Source organism: Amborella trichopoda, chromosome 12 (assembly GCF_054954075.1).
Source record: "Amborella trichopoda isolate Santa Cruz 75 chromosome 12, AtrichopodaSantaCruz75HAP2 v2.0, whole genome shotgun sequence".
Lineage (NCBI taxonomy): Eukaryota > Viridiplantae > Streptophyta > Magnoliopsida > Amborellales > Amborellaceae > Amborella > Amborella trichopoda.
This window is the reverse complement of record NC_142347.1, coordinates 7,497,628-7,516,270: the sequence shown is the minus strand read 5'-3', so window position 1 is coordinate 7,516,270 and position 18,643 is coordinate 7,497,628. Positions and strand designations below refer to the sequence as shown.

At 35.1% G+C, this 18,643-nt stretch overlaps 1 protein-coding gene and 1 long non-coding RNA gene across 3 annotated transcripts; one reads left to right on the top strand and one right to left on the bottom strand.

The window, feature by feature from the left end:
* Positions 1-854: 854 nt before the first annotated feature.
* LOC148779415 (uncharacterized) lies at positions 855-3,590 on the bottom strand. Its single transcript, XR_016045562.1, has 3 exons — positions 3,138-3,590; positions 1,912-2,052; positions 855-1,480 (listed from the first exon to the last, which is right to left on the bottom strand). It is a non-coding gene; the product is annotated as an uncharacterized LOC148779415 (long non-coding RNA).
* Positions 3,591-7,858: 4,268 nt separating this feature from the next.
* On the top strand, positions 7,859-10,946 carry PMI2 (PLASTID MOVEMENT IMPAIRED protein (DUF827)). 2 transcript variants are annotated; one of them, XM_006843685.4, is made up of 3 exons: positions 7,859-7,906; positions 8,360-8,519; positions 8,849-10,946. In XM_006843685.4, exons 2-3 carry the CDS (start codon positions 8,397-8,399, stop codon positions 10,634-10,636), a joined length of 1,911 nt encoding a protein of 636 aa, XP_006843748.2. In that variant the 5' UTR covers positions 7,859-7,906; positions 8,360-8,396; the 3' UTR covers positions 10,637-10,946. The 2 variants fall into 2 exon arrangements, with proteins under 2 accessions (XP_006843748.2, XP_020522533.2); XM_020666874.2 differs by having other exon boundaries at positions 8,323-8,519.
* The last annotated feature ends 7,697 nt before the right edge of the window (positions 10,947-18,643 follow it).

Sequence of the window (18,643 nt, the reverse complement as noted above, 5' to 3'; positions counted from 1 at the left end):
CAAAGTAAGGCACTTTGTCTTAAGATGCATCTTTAGTGTCAAATTTTTTTAAGATAGTCTGAGTATATATATTCATATTTGGTTACACATTTGGTTATTAAATTTGAAGTCAAAAAATGGTTCAAATCAAGTAGATTTATAAATGCATTAAAATCTTTAAAATGGAAGCTCCAAATAATATATTGCAAGATATGCTATTTTTGGGACTTCAAATCTTTTTAATTAATTTATTTATTTTTTATTTTTTTCCCATATTCCTGCGTCATGAGTTTGAGATGATCAATTAGATCGTTTTTTCAACATGAAAAGAGCCTTTTAATAGAATTTTTGGGGTTTATCCTAATTCTACAATTTAAGATGTCAATCTTATATAATATTTGTCCTTATTATAGATTTGGAGGCTTCTTTGGTTCAGCTGGGTAATCGAAACTCAAGGGCAATAGAAGTGCTTTAGTGATCTGGATGGTTCGGGGGCTTAAAAAATAAAAAATAGAAAAATTAGATGGTTTTTCAACATGAAAATATCATTTGGATAGATTTTGGAGTTTATCTTAATTCTACAATTTAAGGTGACAACCTTAGATAATCTTTTTCCTTATAGAATTGGAGGCTTCTTTGGTTTACCCGGGTAATCGAAGCTCAAGGACAATAGAAGTGCTTATATAATCTTTTTCCTTATTATAGATTTGGAGGCTTCTTTGGTTCAGCCGGGTAATCGAAGCTCAAGGGCAATAGAAGTGCGGGTAATCGAAGCTCAAGGGCAATAGAAGTGCTTTAGTGATCTGGACGGTTCGGGGGACTTAAAATGTTAGACATTGATGAAGAATAGATGAATGAAATAGATGCATGTGGGGTGGTGAAGAACTGGCTATTGAATAATAAAGAGTGAATAGCCCTGAACAATTTAGGAAGCCCCAAGTTTCAAACAAAAAGAAAAACCCTATATAGTTTCCACTATGAACCCTAGAACTCAGTCTTGAAAAGTTCAATTTGAGCCAACGCCCTTTGGCTCAAGGATGGAGTGGCATTGGGCCCTTTCCACTTTTTCTATGATCTCCTTGTCCGACTTGCATGCTTCATGCTCATGGGTATAACCATAAATTTGACGAATCAGAAATCGATGCTACTGCTAGTATCGTCGACGAGCTTGCCACTAGTGTTACATATAATGATGGAAAATCTTAGTTCAGTTCGTGCACTCTGATGCTAGGTGAGTGGCGGCAATTCCGACCAATCAAAAACCAACTTGATTGCCACCTTCTCTAGTAGCCAACAGTACGTGCTTGGCAGATATATTCTTCTCTCCCAACTGGAATAAGCATCACTGATTGATTGGGCACCATTGCCATAAGGTTCCAATCGAGGGAGTTGGGTGAGCTATCAGGTGAGTTGCTCATCATGGATCACATATCCAACTTTGCATCTCCATATAAAATAGCGGTCACCATTATCATCTTTTGAGTAATTCTGCCAAAATTGCCTTGATGGCCATGCTTCTGACATAAGTGACTCCAATTCAACAAAAATTACTCAAAATTAAATGGAAAATGGGACACTAGAGGGCATATACTGATATCAATTTGGAGAGGTATCTCTGGTTGTAAACCATATCTGGAAAGGAATTTGAGAATTATAGTGGGGCAAGGAGAATATGTACTGTTCTGGCAACACAAGAGGCTTGGTGAATGTGCTTTGAAGCACCAATATCCAGCAATATATGATCAATCAATTCAGCATAGTGAGTGACATGTTGAAGGCACAGGAAGAGCTAATGAGGTAGAGATGGTGGCGGTATTAGAAGTACTAAAGATATGGAGATGGGTATTGTGGTTGTTGTAGGAGACTCAATAAATGCTATTAAATGCTGTCAAACATAATAAAAAGTGCTTAGAACGATTTTGTTTCAAATACCTGATTTTTGTGACATGGTGGCTGTTTTATTTGTACATGTATATATGGATGCAAATGGTAAGCTGATGAATTGGTGAAGCAAGGTGTGTACTGTGAAGAGGCAGTGGTAAGAGCATTGATTATGGTGTTGATTATTTCTCTCTGTATTTACAATAATGATGTAAGATCCTTTGGTATGAATGAAATTTTTGGTATGTTCATTAAAAGATGAAAAAATTACCCACATATCCTATAAATTTATAGTAATAACTAAAATCTCCCTCAATTTTTGAAGGGTGAGGATTGCATAAGATTGCAGCCTTAAACAATCCAAGTGAGGTGCACCTCCTAACTTTGTCATGAGACGCAGTTTTGGTATCGTAAAGTTTTTAGGATGGCCCGAAAATCTATTTTCATATATAATTATAAAATTTTAAACTCTAAAAATAGTTCAAACAAGTAGATCTATAAATGCATGAAAATCTTGAATATAGACAGTCCAGATAATGTGTTGCAGATTATTTTTTGGACCTAGAAATCTTTTTTTTTTTTTTTTTTATATCCATACATCTTGATGCCGAGATGATCAATTAGATGCTTTTCCAATATCAAAATAGTCGTCCTGATATACAACGTAATTCTCCATTTAAAGGTGTCAACCTTATACAATATTTTTATTATTTTTAAATATTAAATGCATAATCTTTTTTGGTCCACTTTTTTACCCCATTTTACCCTCACTTCTAATATTGAAAACCCTAAGTGACAAAGTTACGTATGACTTCAGATTTCCAATGTCCGAAATCAAAAGGTAATCCAATGTCCTAATTGGGTTACTTGTGACTCCAGCTATTGGAAATCTGAAGTCACACGATAATCTTGTGGCTGCAACGTTGGAAATTTGAAGTTATAAGTTAATTTTGTGACTTTGGATTTTCAATATCCGAAATTACTGCAAAATAAATATAAAAAAATAAACTAGAAAAAATAAACACATAATATTTAAAAATTGGGGGATTTTTTGAAACTATGGTATTTAGGATGATTATGTAATTTTACATTTTTTTTTCTTAGACAACACACATAATCGGTCTTTCGGAGATTTATAAACGTTAGGGATGCCAAGGAGCCGGACTTGGGCTGGCCGCCCTTGGCCCTAACTTAGCCCTAGCTCCAAGCGAAGAACATCTAGAAGCTAGCTCTTGTCTTGTAAGCAACCATGCCTATCTAATAATAAGAAAGCTTACCAAAGCCAAGGTTGGTCTTACTAGTAAGCTTACACTTCAGATCCAAGTTACATGGCTTTGAACTCTTCCTTTTCAGAGATGGTTGCTCATCCAGTCCAGCACGATTGTTTATGCAGCAGTGCGATGCGAATCCAAACGAGCAACTTTTGCCAGGCGAAGGGGTGGCTCAAGCCCGGCCCGGTCCTAGCCATAAAAGCTGTAGTCATGTCCTGGCCCTAGCTCTATCAAGGCGGGGCCGAACCGGGCAAGGACAAATAAAATTGAAAACAAATAAAATTGAAAACAAACAAAATAAAAAAATAAAAAAAACGAGCATAGGGCTAGGCTGATGTTGGTTGAGGCCCAACATTACCCTTGAACCGTAGGTGCCCAGCACTAGCCTAGCCCTCATACCAAATTTTGTAGCCAAGGCTTTAGATTTTCATGGCCGGGCTGAGGCCATTGTCACCCTCAATAAATTGACTTGGAAGTTTGCACTAAGACAACCTAATGGATGGCTGTGAGCATCACAAGTGTGCATCCCTAATATGCACACATGTGTAGTACTGTGCAAGTGGGCCCGCTCTTCCCCATAAGCATACAAGGAATGTCAAGGGGCGCGGCGCTTTATTTTGTTCTTTTTCACAAGCATCCAAATTTGTATTTTATGTGGCCAACCACCACACAACGTAGCGTGGCATTTCTCCAAATACCCTAATGTCCAAACTATCCTCACAATTATTTAAAAATATCAGAGGCAACACAACAGGAAAATGGACTTTTCCTCTTGACAATTGTGTCATTTAAAGGAAATTTCTTATTTTCCTAATTAAGAAGTATTCTTAGACATTTCATGAGGTGCAGTTTGCGTGGCAATCTTAAACAATCAAATTAAGGTGCACCTTCAATTTTTATTATAGAGTAATGATCCAATGCAATGGTTGTATCATGGTATAATGCAACGACACTACTAAAAAATCATGTTTGTGGTATTTGTATGACCTCAAATTTTGTACACGTACTTTTTTCATCTCAATAATCAATCCCCTCCCCAAAAAAAAGTTCAATTTGAACCCTAGATATGGTCAAAATGAGTCCCCTCTAAAAACAAATCTAGACCATTCATTTTGTGAATTTCAAGATCGTAGACTTTATAAACTCAAAATTATTGTTATTATTATTAATATTGTTCATCTAATGATAATAAAGCCATCCAAAAAAATTAAAAATGAAAAAATCCTTCTAAGACCTAGATCTAAGCATCTCACCAAAATGAACGGCCTATGTTAATTGGGCTAAAAAAATACTTTCTTAGTTGTGTTTTCAAATTTTTCTTTTTATGTGACTGTTCATTAGAATGCAAAGATTGTATATTTCAAATTTTGGTATCAAAATTTTCGAAGACGGTCTGAAAATCTATTTTCATCTCTAATTATAAAAATTTAAACTCTAAAAATGATTCAAACCAAATAGATATATAAACATATGAAAATCTTGAAAATGAATGGTCAAGATAATGTCGCAAGATGCACTATTTTTGGGTCCCGAAATCTTTTTTCTTTTTTATAGTTGTACATCTCGATATTGTGATGAACAATTAAACGGTTTTTCACTATTAAACTAGCCTTCTTCAATGGATTTTTTAGGTGCACCTTAATTCTACATTTTAAGTTTGCAACCTTATATAAACTTTTTTCTATTTCATATTTTATGTTGAAGTCTCTATTTTGAGGGAGGGTTTTTATTTTTTTTGTACAAAATTTAAACTCAAATTTTGGACATATATACTTCTCACCATTGGGTACTTCTATAAAATATGTAATAATTTTAAAGAAATAAAATTACCAAAATACTCCAAAATCTTATATATGATTTTTTATTATTGAAATATTTTTATATTTTTTAGATATATGATTATGAGAAGCATTAATGCCCCCAAATTTGAGACTAATTTGATATAATTTTTTAAAAATGTATACTATATGCTTTTAAAAAGTGAGATTTGAGTATAAAACATGAAAAAAGAGATATTTTTAAAATTTTTGAAAATAAAAAATATTTTGCATAATTTTTTCATAGTTTAATATATTAATATTCAATACCTTTTTTTGTATTATAGGACTATCTATTTTTTATACAAATAGGTCACAATCAATCGTAGCCATTGGATATGAAATCTGTTATCACAATATTCGAAAAATTTTATTTTAGACATTGTGCCTTATCCATGACACATATTTAGTCCTTCAATTTCACTATTAATGGTCAATAATAATTGTGATCTCCTTATGCAAACAATAAATAGTCTTATTGCATAATGTATACATTTCGTAATAGGTTAGGAATGGGTATATCTTCTGGGGTTATGTTAGGATACTCATGTATATGAATATTTCTTTAAAGTACTAAATATTTTTAAACAATTATTTACTCTTATTTTGTAATACAATTTTTTTTAGAAATAACATTTCTCACCATATGAAGGAGCATGATAGATATTTCTATAGGCTATTGGCATTGTATTACTGGTGGAGAAACAATCATTGTTCTATGTGGGTGATGTTACACACCATATAGATGATGTCATCTTCTTCTATAATTAATAAATATTTCTCTTTCTATAAATTAAGTGACAGTGACCATGTCAGTATGTATGCTTAACTTGAGTACAATATTTTAAATTTATCCTTGACAAATTATTTAAAATACCTCTAGACAGAAAATTACTACATTAATGGATAAGGGAAATATTTTTTAAAAAATATTTAGAATCCTAACATGACCCTTTATCTTATAAGAATTGGACTCTTTTCTCCAATATAATGCACGAAAGCTTCAACTTTATGAAAAAGAGTATGTGATTAGATTCATTGCACTTAATAGAATAAATGATAATTCTCGCGAGATTTTATTAAGTTCGATTTCCTTGGAATCTTTGGAGGATTCCAACTTGATTTTTAAATTTGTGTGGTTTTTTTTTTGGAAAGTTTCCAAAAAAGATCTTCATCCTCATAGTTTTTTTTTTAATTAATTGGGGCCCGATACATGGATCATGTTCTGTCATTTTATTCTATTAAAGGTCATACTCTTAGTGAGACTATAAATTTTCATATCTTTTCAGAGTTTTTGAAAAAAATAAAAAGCTCAAATACAAAAAAAAATTAAAAATATTTTAAACATGAATTCGCTCATGCCAAAGTACACTTATTCCATCGGGCAAAATAATAACGTCAGAAATTTTTTTGTTTTGAAATTTGAACCATTTAAAAGTCATTAGATGTTTCACCTTCAAAAGATGGAGGGCTTATATTAAATGGTGCGGCATTATTTTTTTCAAGCCCATAAAGAAAATAATTTGAAAAAAATTTATTTAGTATAGCATAAGGGTTGAAGGGGTTGTTCTAAAAAATTGAGGTCTTAAAAATACTCATACATTGGCTTACCTGATCATGCAAATCTAAGGCAAAAAAAAAAAAAAAAGGAAAAACGTCATGAGAATATTGCATATAAAAAATCCCACGACTATTCTGCTGAAATATTTTCTAATAAATTGGCAACATGCCTATGTAGCCTTGTGACTAGGGTTGATAATGGGGTAGGCGGCTCAGCCCAGACCAATCAGCCCAGTGTTAAAAAAGTAGGGCCTAAGCCACAAACTATGGCCCGAGGATCGGGCTAGGGAATATGCCGGCCCGATTCAGCCTCGCTCTCTTTTTTTTTGTTCTTCCTTTTATTTTTAGCCTGGTCCTATAGGGATAAGGCCAGGATCAAGCCACAGCTGGCCCCGGCTTAGCCCAGCCCGGCCCAACCTGCAGTCCACCCTGTTGCCATCCTCAATGCTATTTTAGTTCACCCCTTTACTTTTTAAAATGGTGTAGTTTGTATAGAGCCGAGCCTCTAAACAATCAAAGTAAAGCGTACCTCCAAATAGTGTCAAGAATTGTGGTTTCAACACTAGATATCTTTTTGATAGCCTTAAAATATATTTTCTTCTTTAATTATAAAATTTAAAGCTTAAAAAATAGTGTAGATTGAGTAAATCTATGAAAACTTAAAAATTTTAAAAATTGAAAGTAAAAAAATGCGTTAAAAGATACACTATTTCCAAAATTTGGAATCCATTTTTTTTTCATATTCTTACATCTTGATGTCGAAACAGAGTAAAAATAATAAGAATAAATATTAAAATTCATATTAATACATTTATAACTATTTAATTTTGATCATTATTTAATTAATGATATTTGGGGATCAAAACAACCTCTTTCAGTGAAATTTTTGAGGTAGGCTCTAATTTGATTGTGTAGAGCCTCAGCTCTATATAAACTTTATCCTTTTTAAAATGGCCAAAAATAAAATTAAAAAATAAGAAAGAAAGAAAAAAAGAAAGGCCGTTCCATCCAGATAAGGGCAAGACTACTAATTCATCTTATTCAAGGGCAATTCCTTATCTCATCGTAAATACCATGCCATCGTGACTTTTTTTTAAAAAAAAAGAATTGAAAAATAATGTGGGACATATCTCTGGATTCAGAAAAATTCTTCATCGAAAAAAAAAACAAACAGAAATACTTAAGAGAAAGAACTTAAAAGGAGTATATAAAAAAAATTGGGGGAAATAGCATTTCTGCGGTGAATACCGACAATGTTGTGGCCTTATGAATTCTTTTGTGGGGCGGTATTTCCAACAAATGCCTCACTCTAAAATTTACATTAATTTATTAGCACCCTATGAGCTTCATATTACGCTCATCTCTTCTCTCTCATTATATGGAAAAGGATGAATCCAGGTTTGCTATTTTGGTTCTCTTCTTGGAGTCATTCTTTTCTTTTAGTCTTTTTGTTGTAATCTTAGCTTCCAAAATAATTGAGAGTTTGAGACCTTTGTTTAAGTGACACAGTTTTCTATTATTTCAAGATAGTTTCTATTGCCTTTTCAGAATTCATGGTTCTGTACACCATTTCTTATGTGATATTTGTGGATTTTCTGTTTTCTACACTTTGATCTCATTCCACCGTATAAAAGAATAGAATATGTTTTCCAATTTCTTTTGTTGTAAACCCAACTTTTGTTAATGGAAATTTGGGCTTTAAATCCCGAGTTTTGTACTGGTTTCAGCTTTATTATGGTGTTTCCTTAGTGGATTTTTAGTCACTGCTTGAGTTCTCTTGCCTGAATCTGTTTATTTTTTTATTTCTTTGGAAGTGGATCAGCTGTTGAGATTTGAGAATTTGTTGTGTAGAGTGACTTTGGCGTGTTGAATTTGGGCTTGTAATGAGATGGAGATGGCAGCTGATGGCGAGTTGCAGATTGGGTCCGTCAGAGCTGCTGTTAACATGTTTGGAGAAAGGATTGTTGGGAGAGTGACTGAGAGAAAGAACGCCGAAATGCTTGTTTCAGAGGTAAGATTTTCAATTCCTTGTTCACGCTTTGTTTGGGGAGCATGGGGTTTTTGCTTCAATTGAATAAATTGGAGTTAGGATTTCTATTTTGGGTATTATTGATTTACCATTTCAATTCCCTCTTGTACTTTCCTCTACTATGCATTTGTATTTTGCTTGATGTTTTTCCATGGTAGAACAAATAATTTTACACATGAGTTATGGTAAATTAAAGCTAGAATTGGATTTTCATTGGCTTTGTTGATTATTCATTTATTATCCACAAGAACCCATCATTTATAATGATATTTTCCCTCACAAAATCTATGAATATATTGAATTTTCTCTAGATGACAGCACTTAAAGAGAGAGAACTTCACCTGGCCAAGAACGATATCAGCCGATATAAGGATGCCAAGAATGCTTCAGAAACCATGAGAATACAAGCACGGTCTGAACTCCTTCGTGCTAAGATGGCCACCAAAGATCTCGCCCTTCAGATTAAAAAATCGAGGGACAATGCCAAGAGCCAAAAGCTGAGAATCCATGGCCTGAGTACTCATGAGAATAGCAGTACACTTTGGCAAACAGGTGCTTCTAACGCGAAGAATCAGTACATGGAAGTCTCTAGGGAGCTTGAAGGAATCAAAGAAGAAGTAAGGAAAATTAAGAGCGATATGGCTTCGGCATTGGAAACAAAAAGAATTGCAGAAAAGCAAGCCCAAGAGTCCACTGAAAAGGCTAGAGCCTATTCAAGCTCTTTACACACTTTAAGAAAAGAGATCGACAATGCTAATGAAGAGCACGTGCTTGTCAAGTTGGCAAGTATTGAAGCTTTAAAAGAATTTCATTCCATTGAAGCTCAAAGAGAGGCCAACGCTTCCCAATATTCTTCAGCCATGGAGAAAACCCAGAAAAAGATCAAGGATCTGGCGCAACAAATAAACTCCTCAAAGGAGCTCCAAATGACTCTAGCTGTTACATTAGCTGATTCTTATGTTCTAGAGCAGGAACTTCAATTGGTAAAAGCAATGGATCTGAATTCAGATGCCAAGAAGAGGAGCTCTGATTCCTCTACAGGTAAAGAGAAGGAAGATGAAGTTGCAGCTCCTTCTACCCAGTTACAGGCAATCATGTCTGAACTCGAAGCAGCAAAGAAGGACTTAGAGAGCATTCGTCAAGAGGGGTTTCAGTTTATGACTTCCATGGATACCATAAGGGATGAGCTGAGACGAGTCTCGAAAGAGCTCGCAGAATTGAAGAGCGAAGAAGAGAGAGAAGATGCTAATGTGCAGTTTCTCAACTCTGAGCTTCTCAAAGCCAAGGCTATGTTAGAAAGTGCAGAGGCAGCAGAGAAGAAGGTGAATACTATCCTCTCTGATTTATCAACCAGCTTACGGCAACTGCGTTCAGAAGCTGACGCTGCAAAGAAGAGGAGGGAGAAAATCTGTAAAGAAATACAGAGTCTAAGGTTAGAGATAGAAAATACTGAGGCTGACATAAGCATCACCGAACAGAATTTGGAATCTGCCATGCAAGAGCTCGAGGCAGTGAAGGCAGCAGAGGCTATAGCTCTCGACAACTTAAGGACTCTTTCTGAGAAGACGCGAAAGGATAGAGCGTCTTCATCTCAACAGGCTTCCTCTATAACAATATCTAACTTTGAATTTCAGTATCTTAACAAGAAGGCTGATGGGGCGGATGAAATTGCTGATAAGAAAATAGCAGCAGCACAAGCTTGGGTCAATGCCATTAAAGCTGGAGAGAAGGAGATACTATTGAAAATAGAGATGGCACAAAGAGAGATAAGGGAGCTAAGTCTATCTGAAGAGAGAGAGAGACATGAAACCGAGAAGTCATTGACAGCAAAGAAACAGGTCGAAGGCGAGCTTAACAAGTTCAGGAAGAAAGAGAAACAAACTGAGCTCATAAGCTTGCAACCTGAGCCCAAATTTCTGAGCAAACCAGTTGGGGATTACTGTGTTTATAGCCCATCTAGAACGACTAAACTAAGAACAGCTCGGTCACCTGGAAAACCTCACTTCAACCACACCTCCTTTACTATGAAGAAAAAAAAGAGGGCAATTCCCAATTTACCCAGGCTTTTTAGCAACAAGAAGAGTGCAAAAACATTTTAGCTTATTAAGGATTCAAACTTAAGGGGAACATATATGTACTTCAGTGCAGTGGGTCATTTCTTTACAACGGATGTAGCATATTGAGGATTCATAACTAGGGCGAATATAAATCATGCCGTTGCGAAAACCATTTCTTTAAGAGCAAATTGGAGCATATTGAGGATTCAAAACTTAAGGGAATATAACCACATTAGTGGAGCAAAGATATTGCTTCCCATAATCCATGTACTTGGAAGGGATTCTTTACTTTTCTGATGTGTTAGACCTGCTTGGGGAGCAAATGTATATTATATAAAATAAGTTTTACTCAGTATTTCTTCTTTATTAATATATGTTTCCTTCAATGGTATCCTACCTTATTATTCTTTTTGTATTATGTTTCACTGAAACTCCTGCACTTATAATTCTTAGGAAAAATATAGATGACCCGCTGCAGTTTAGTAGTTGTGAACTGCCTCAGTCATTGTGTATGATCCCTAATTCTTAGCCTGTTTGTCTTGATTGGCTTTTACCAGGAATTCATCTTTCAGTTTCTGTGTGAACAGAATGCCACTTTTCATAAATTTGTGAATGCAAATATCCTAGTCTCACATGTACTGCACTGTTGAAATTAAGTATTCCTTTACTTGAACTTAACGTTCCTGATGTTTCACTTACAAATTAGGGTTCCTTATCTATGATTTTTGGGATGGAGGCTTTTTAAATGTGTTTGATCCATTGTGTTTTATTTTTCTTCTCTGATTATTCCAATATTTATCAAACCTGCTTGTTTTATTAAATTTGAATAATCAAATAGTAAAATAACAGTTAAGGAATTAATAGCCTGCTGATCCAAATTCGTATGGCCAATGTCATATTTTGAGTCCTTCAATTTCAATCTGTTTATGAGGACTACATATCTTTGTAGTTGGATAAGAAGGTTTTCCTGCAACGTCATATCTATTGGGATGTAATGGAAAGATCACATCCTATGGCTTTATGGTATTCTCTCTTGCTAAAAGGTATTTTTGTCATTAAAACTAGACTTTTTTTAGTGGAGGCTCATAAAAGAGTTTTGATAGAGAGAGAAACGTGTGGGTGAGTGTGGGAGCTATTTTGGGAAGGAAAAGCAAAGGACTTTGAGAGAGACCTGGGGTTTGAAATTGGGGGTTTTGCAAGAAAACACAAGCACTCAATTTGGGCTCATGTTGGGCCATTTTGTTGGCATTTCTTCACGGCATCGATTAATCAAAGAAAGGATAAAATTGTCAATGGTTTTGTGGTAGGAAGTTCTTTTGTTTGAGCATTCATGAGGTAACTTTATATAACTCCAATCTTGTAAGTTTTCATCTTGATAGTGAATACATCTTTACCGTCTTGCTTGTGAACGTATTCCATCTTGGGTGAATCACGTAAATTTGCGTATCCCTCTCTATTTTCATTTGTGTTGTTCTTTGTTGATTTATCATATTACTTGTTTTTTTGTTTATTTATTTTTTTCTAATAATATTGCACTTGTAATTGTATATTGAGCATGTTATTGTAGTGTTGAAATTATTGATATGGAGTGCGCACCACATCTAGTAGGGATTTGAGATATCACGATTTGCTCAAAGGGGTAATTGGGTTTCCCGATTTACAACAAGTGGTATCAGAGCTCAGGGAATTAGTGTAGTAGTTTTTAGAAAATGGCTTCTCAAAAGTTTGAGGTAGAGAAGTTTAATGGGAACGATAATTTTGAAATTTGAAAATTAAAAATGCAATATTTATTAGTACATCAAAGGCAACCCAAGGTATTACTTTAAAATGATAGAAAATCGATCAAGGCATGTGCCACTATTTGCTTGTATTTGGCGAATGAAATGTTGTTTAATATTGTTGGGGAAAAGTCGACAAAATATTTGAGGGAAAAATTGAAAAGTTTGTATCAAACAAAATATCTCACAAACCGAATTTTCTTAAAAAGTAAATTGTATTCTTTGAGAATGAAAGAGGGTGTAAATGTGTCGGAACACTTGAATGAGTTTAATAACATCATTTGTCAACTTGAGAGTATTGGTGCGAAAATAGATGATGAAGATAAAGCGGTTACCTTGCTTTGTTCATTGCCAGAATCTTATGAGAACCTTGTTACTACATTGAGTTGTAGTAAATAATATTCTCTTGATTTGGGCTCGGTGTGTAGTGCCTTACTGGTTGATGAACTTCAAAAGAAGGCATCTTTGAGAAGTTCGATGGAATCTAAAATGGAAGCTCTTGTGGAAAAATGTTGATCGAATGAATGGAGTGATTCATTGAGGAATCATTCAAGAAGTAATTCAAATTTCAATCAAAATTTAGATGGCTTAATAACAAGAATGTGTGTTGGCATTGTGGGAAGCCTGATTATACAAGGAAAAATTGGTTTAAAAGAAATGTGGTGGATTCTTCCAAAGCTCCTAATTCGGGAGGTGAAAGGAAAATTGAATCTAAGAATGAAATAAATCAAGTTGAAGAGTTTACATTCGGATTTATAGAAGATGAAGTATTGATAGTGGCATATAACTCGATATTCTATCAAAAGTGGATATATAATAGTGAAGCTACCCATCACATGTGCCCACATAAATCATGGTTTGAGTCATATGAGTCATGTGAAGGAGGATCGGTATCCATGGGTAATAACGCAACTAGCAAGGTGGTTGGAATGAGTTTAGTTCACTTAAGAATGTTTGATGGGACTATTCGGGCAATTAAGGATGTTAGGCATGTGTCGAAACTAAAAAAGAGTTTGATTTCCCTTTCTTCTCTAGATTCGGGACATTACAAGTTCACCGGTCAAGATAGAGTAATCAAAGTATCAAAAGGGGCTCTAATTGTGATGAAAATAGTCCTAATTGAGAGCTTTTACAAGTTATTAGGAAGCATAATAATAAATGATAAAGTAAATTTTGTAGTCGAAAGTGAGGAAATTCCATTTCGCCTATGGCATAGAAGATTTTGGGGCATATGGGTGATAAAGGTATGGAGGTTTTGATGAAGGTGAATTTTATTCTTACACTTAAAATTGATGGATCCAATTTTTGTGAGCATTGTGTCTATTGGAAACAACACAAACAACCTTTCAAGGCCGGAAAGCATACAAGTAAGTGTAAACTTGATTACATTCACTCGGATGTATGGGGCCGTTCGCCAACTACATCTTTTGGAGTTGCATTATATTTTGTTTCATTTATTGATGACTTCTCAAAAAAAGTATGGATTAAAACTTTGAAGTCCAAAGGTGATGTGTTTTGTGCGTTCCAGAATTTTAAAGGTGAAGTTGAAAAATCTACAAGGCATCACATCTAAGTTATTCGAACCGATAATGGTGAAGAGTTTGTATCTAAGGAATTCGAAAGCTTTTGCAAGGTCGAGGGAATTACTAGGTATTACACAAATGCCTATACTCCTCAACAAAACGGTGTAACCGAGAGAATGAATCACACTTTAATTGAGCGTACAGGGTATATGTTAAGCAATACCGATTTAGAACAAGAATTATGGGAGAAAGTTGAATCAATGACTTGTTATCTTATCAACCGGTTACATTCGGTAGCATTGAGAAGTAAAACTCCCAATGAGATATGATATGGAAGTCCTAATGACTACTCCGATTTAAAATTTTTTAGATGTGATGCATATGCACTTATTCCTAGTTACCAAATGAACAAGATGGACCAAGGTCAAAGAAATGTATGGTTATAGCAAAGATGTGAAGGGATACAGGTTATGGGATCCAAGTACCTGAAAACTAATCATGCATTTTTATGAATCCATGGTATTGACAAAGGGAATGGTGATGAAGGACAATGGTTAAGAAGTGCAACAAGAAATCCAAGAATTCGAAGGAAACCCCAAGTTACTTCCATCAAGTACGATTATGCTTTATGAGAATATACCCATTGATCATGGTGAAAAGGATGAAGAACTAGGAAGTCAAGATGAAGAACCACCTGGCCATCATGATGAAGTTGTGCCTTTAGCACATAGGCACTCTACTAGAGAAATTCGTGCGCCCGAGTGGCTCAAAGATTGTATGGATCAAAATACTTTGCATGCTTTGATAGCCAAAAATGAAGAGCCAACATCATTCTATGAAGCCATTGATAGCAATAGTACCGAGCATTAGAAAAGAGTTATGGAAAAATAGATATTGTCCCTTCAAATAAACAAGACTTGGGATTTGGTGGAGCTACCAAAAGGTAGAAAGGCCGTTGGTTGTAAATAGGTGTTCAAGATAAAAAAGGGGCCCAATGGCAAGCTTGAAAGATATAGCACAAGATTGGTGGCAAAAAGTTTTTCACAAAAACAAGGCATTGACTTTAATGAAAATTTTGCACCGGTAGTCAAGTTAGTCTCAATTCGCTTGGTGTTTGCGTTAGTTGTTATGCATGATTTGGAGCTTGAACAAATGGATGTGAAGACGACATTTTTGCATGGGGAACTTGAAGAGGACGTGTACATGTAAGAACTTGAAGGCTTCATAAAGACAGGCGAAGGACTTGTGTGCAAATTGAAAAGTCCTTGCATGGGCTCAAGCAAGTAGCAAGACAATAGTATAAAACATTTTATATGTTCATGATGAGCCTTGGGTGCACTAGAAATAAATATGACCATTGCATCTATTTAAAGTTTTTTTATGATGGTATGTCCTTGATTTTAGTCTTATATGTGGATGTCATGCTTTTGGTATGCAAAGATAAGGCTAAAATTGATGAGCTCAAGACTTCTTTGAGCAAAAGATTTGAGATGAAGGATTTTGGGCCGGCAAGACAAATCTTTAGGATTGAAATTGAAAGGTATAGACAAAATGACATTTTGTCACCATCTCAAAAAGGTTACATAAAAAGGGTGCTCGAAAAATTTGGCATGACAGATGCAAAGCCAGTGAAGACATCATTAGCGCCTCACTTTAAATTGCCTTCAAGGCAAAGTCCGAAGACGGAGGAAGAAAAAAGAAGCATGGCTAATGTGCCTAATGCAAATGCGATTGGAAGTTTAATGTTTGCCATGGTATGTATAAGACCAGATATCGTGCATACAATTGGTGTTTTAAGTTGGTTTATGGCAAACCCCGAAAAGGTTTATTAGGCAGCAACAAAATGAGTGCTTTAGTACCTAAGAGGCACAACTAGTTAGGCAATCACATTTAACAAGAGCTCAACTTAAATGCAAGGTTTTGTGGCTGCAAATTTTGCCGGTAATATTGATAGAGGTAAGTCGACTACAACATTTATCTTTCGATTTGCAAATGGACCGGTAAGTTGGATGTCAAGGCTCCAAGACACGGTAGCATTGTCAACTACCGATGCTTAGTACATGAAGGCAATAGAGGCATCGAAAGAAGTCGTGTGGCTTCAAGGGTTGATAGGCGAGATGTGCATTATGTAAAAAGGCCATAGAACTATTTTGTGATAATATGAGTGCTATCCATTTGGCCAAGAACCCGGGTTCACCACAAGAGGTCATGGTACATATTGATACAATATCACTATATCTGATAAGTTGTTGAAGATGAAAGAATTCGATTGGTCAAGATCAAGATTGAAGACAACATTGCAGATATGTTTATGAAGCCCATCCAAGTAGAGAAGTTAGAATGAAGCCTAACTTCTCTAAGTTTCATGAAAGGAAAAAAGTGAGGGTTGGCAAGACAATGATGTGATTTTGCATAAAGGTGAAGGTTGTTGAGATGTGATGCAAAGATCACACCCTATGGTCATATGGTATTCTCCCTCTTGTTAAAGGGTATTTTTGTCACTAAAAATAGACCTTTTTTTAGTGGAGGCTCATATAAGAGTTTTGATAGAGAGAGAAACGTGTGGGTGAGTGTGGGAGCTACTTTGTGAAGGAAAAGCAGAGGAAACTTCGAGAGAAGCTTGGGGTTTGAAATTTTGGGTTTTGCAAGAAAACCCTAGCACTTCCATTTGGGCTCGTCTTGGGTCATTTTGTCGGCATTTCTTCACGGCATTGGTGAATCAAAGAAATGAGACGATTGTAGGTGGTTTTGTGGTAGGAAGTTCTTTTGTTTAAGCTTTCATTGAGATTGTATTAGGTAACTCTACATAACCCCAATCTTGTAAGTTTTCATCTTTGTCGTTTTGCCCTTGGACGTAGCCCATCTTGCGGGAACCACGTAAATGTTCGTGTTCCTCTCTACTTTCATTTGTGTTGTTTTTTGATGATTTTCCATATTACTTGCTTTCTTGTTTATTTATTTTTTTCCAATTATATTGCACTTGTAATTGCATCTTGGACATGTTATTGAAGTGTTGAATTATTGATGTGAAATGCTTACCACATCTAGTACGAATTTGAGATATCCCGATTTGCTCAAAGGGGTAATTGGGTTATCCCGATTTACAACAATATCAACATTCAATTTTGACTGGGTTTATTTTGAAGGCAATTATTATATGAAAAGGGATTTTCATATTATGAGACCATTTGTCTATGTTATAAGGAGATCGTAATTGTTCGTACTCATTAGATGTCCAACTGAAGGGCTTGGGATGTACTACGAAGTTTGATATTTTTTTTTAAACTTTGATATTAGTCAATTACACACTTACAACAACCTAATTTAAACGTGATAGACAAGAATAATTGTTATCTCCGTGAATTAAAAGTAAATGACCCTTGGTATACTTTTCCACAGAAATAACAAGCCACGAAGTTATATTTGGAATGTAACAAGGCGTGAAGTTATCAAACCAACAATACAATGACTATTATAGATTACGCTTTAATATTTGGCTCTATTTTCGCCAAAGACTGACATTGTTCTAAAGGCGGCAGTTGCATTTTTGCTTGGAAATAATATACCTAGTTTTAAACAGTTCTAGGGCATTGAAAACTATTGATTTTTTTTAAAATTATAAAATCAGGTAGAGAACCCGTTATGGCCGGGTCCCAAGCTGGTCATGTCAGTCTCAAGCCCGGATAGAGGAGGAGGGTTGTGATGGGTTGGCAGCTAGTGTAAATTTTTAGCAATATCTATTTCATGAATCCTAAACCAATGCGGGGCAGAGTAGGGTTTGTGTAGTCGACTGTAAATAAATGAGATAAGGCCCGGATGGTAATAATGATACAAAATTAGGTACAAAATATAAAGAGAAGAAATGAGTTGTTGAGCATATGTATAATCAATTAAGGCAGGGAAACTCTTATGTTTGCTCGTGTGTTTTACAAGTCTTGGTGCCTATACCCTTGGATTGAATACAATTAGGACGTGTCTTGCGTCCAATGGTTGATAATTGTCTCTGCCAAAGATTTATGGTTAAGAGTTCCATCTCCAGAACTCTCTCTCATTTTGGGCTTATATTGAGGTGGCAGAAAAATAAAGAAATGTCACATTCCATAAGAAATAGTCAAAACAATTATGACAGATAACACTATTATAAAAATCAAATATAATTATTAAATATATCAATAAAAGAAAGAGAGAGGGACTATCGTGGTTAATGGCAGGCATGTGGTCTTTCTAATCATAGTCCAACATGTTCTACTTGGCCAAAAAGCCTAATGTGTTGAAGTTCCTAAGCGACGAGGTTTCGCCCCATAAAAAGTTTTTACCCTGCCTATATATCACAAGGTTTCATCAAACCTGGATTTACCCACTGCCACATGGTCTACGAAAAGGCTTTGTCCTTCTATAGGATTTGAGCTTTTGTAATATTAAAGGGCACTTTCGGAGAGAAGTTTTTTATTTCTGGAATTCATATCATTTTTACATGCTCAGTAAACATTTTAGTGGTCAAACCTTTCGTTATGGGTCTACTATCATATTATTGGAAGGCAAATAACTTGTTAGTACCTTTCTTTTCCACTATGTCTTAAAAATAGTGATAATCAACTTTTGTGTTTGCCCTTGGAGCTGATTGCTTTACTTCTATTTAATGAAAATGCAGCTTGATTGTCTCATAATATGTGAACTTGCTCACTTGTTAAATTTGGCTTCAAATCCTTAATGAAGCGATTTATCTAGATGGAAAAAGTATGTGCTAT

What these genes read in the sequence shown, in the direction of transcription:
- PMI2 (XM_006843685.4), top strand. Translation starts at nt 8,397, where the DNA reads ATGGAGATGGCAGCTGATGGCGAGTTGCAGATTGGGTCCGTCAGAGCT. An exon ending in CCGAAATGCTTGTTTCAGAG is followed by an intron (nt 8,520 to 8,848) that starts GTAAGATTTTCA and finishes AATTTTCTCTAG; the next exon opens with ATGACAGCACTTAAAGAGAG.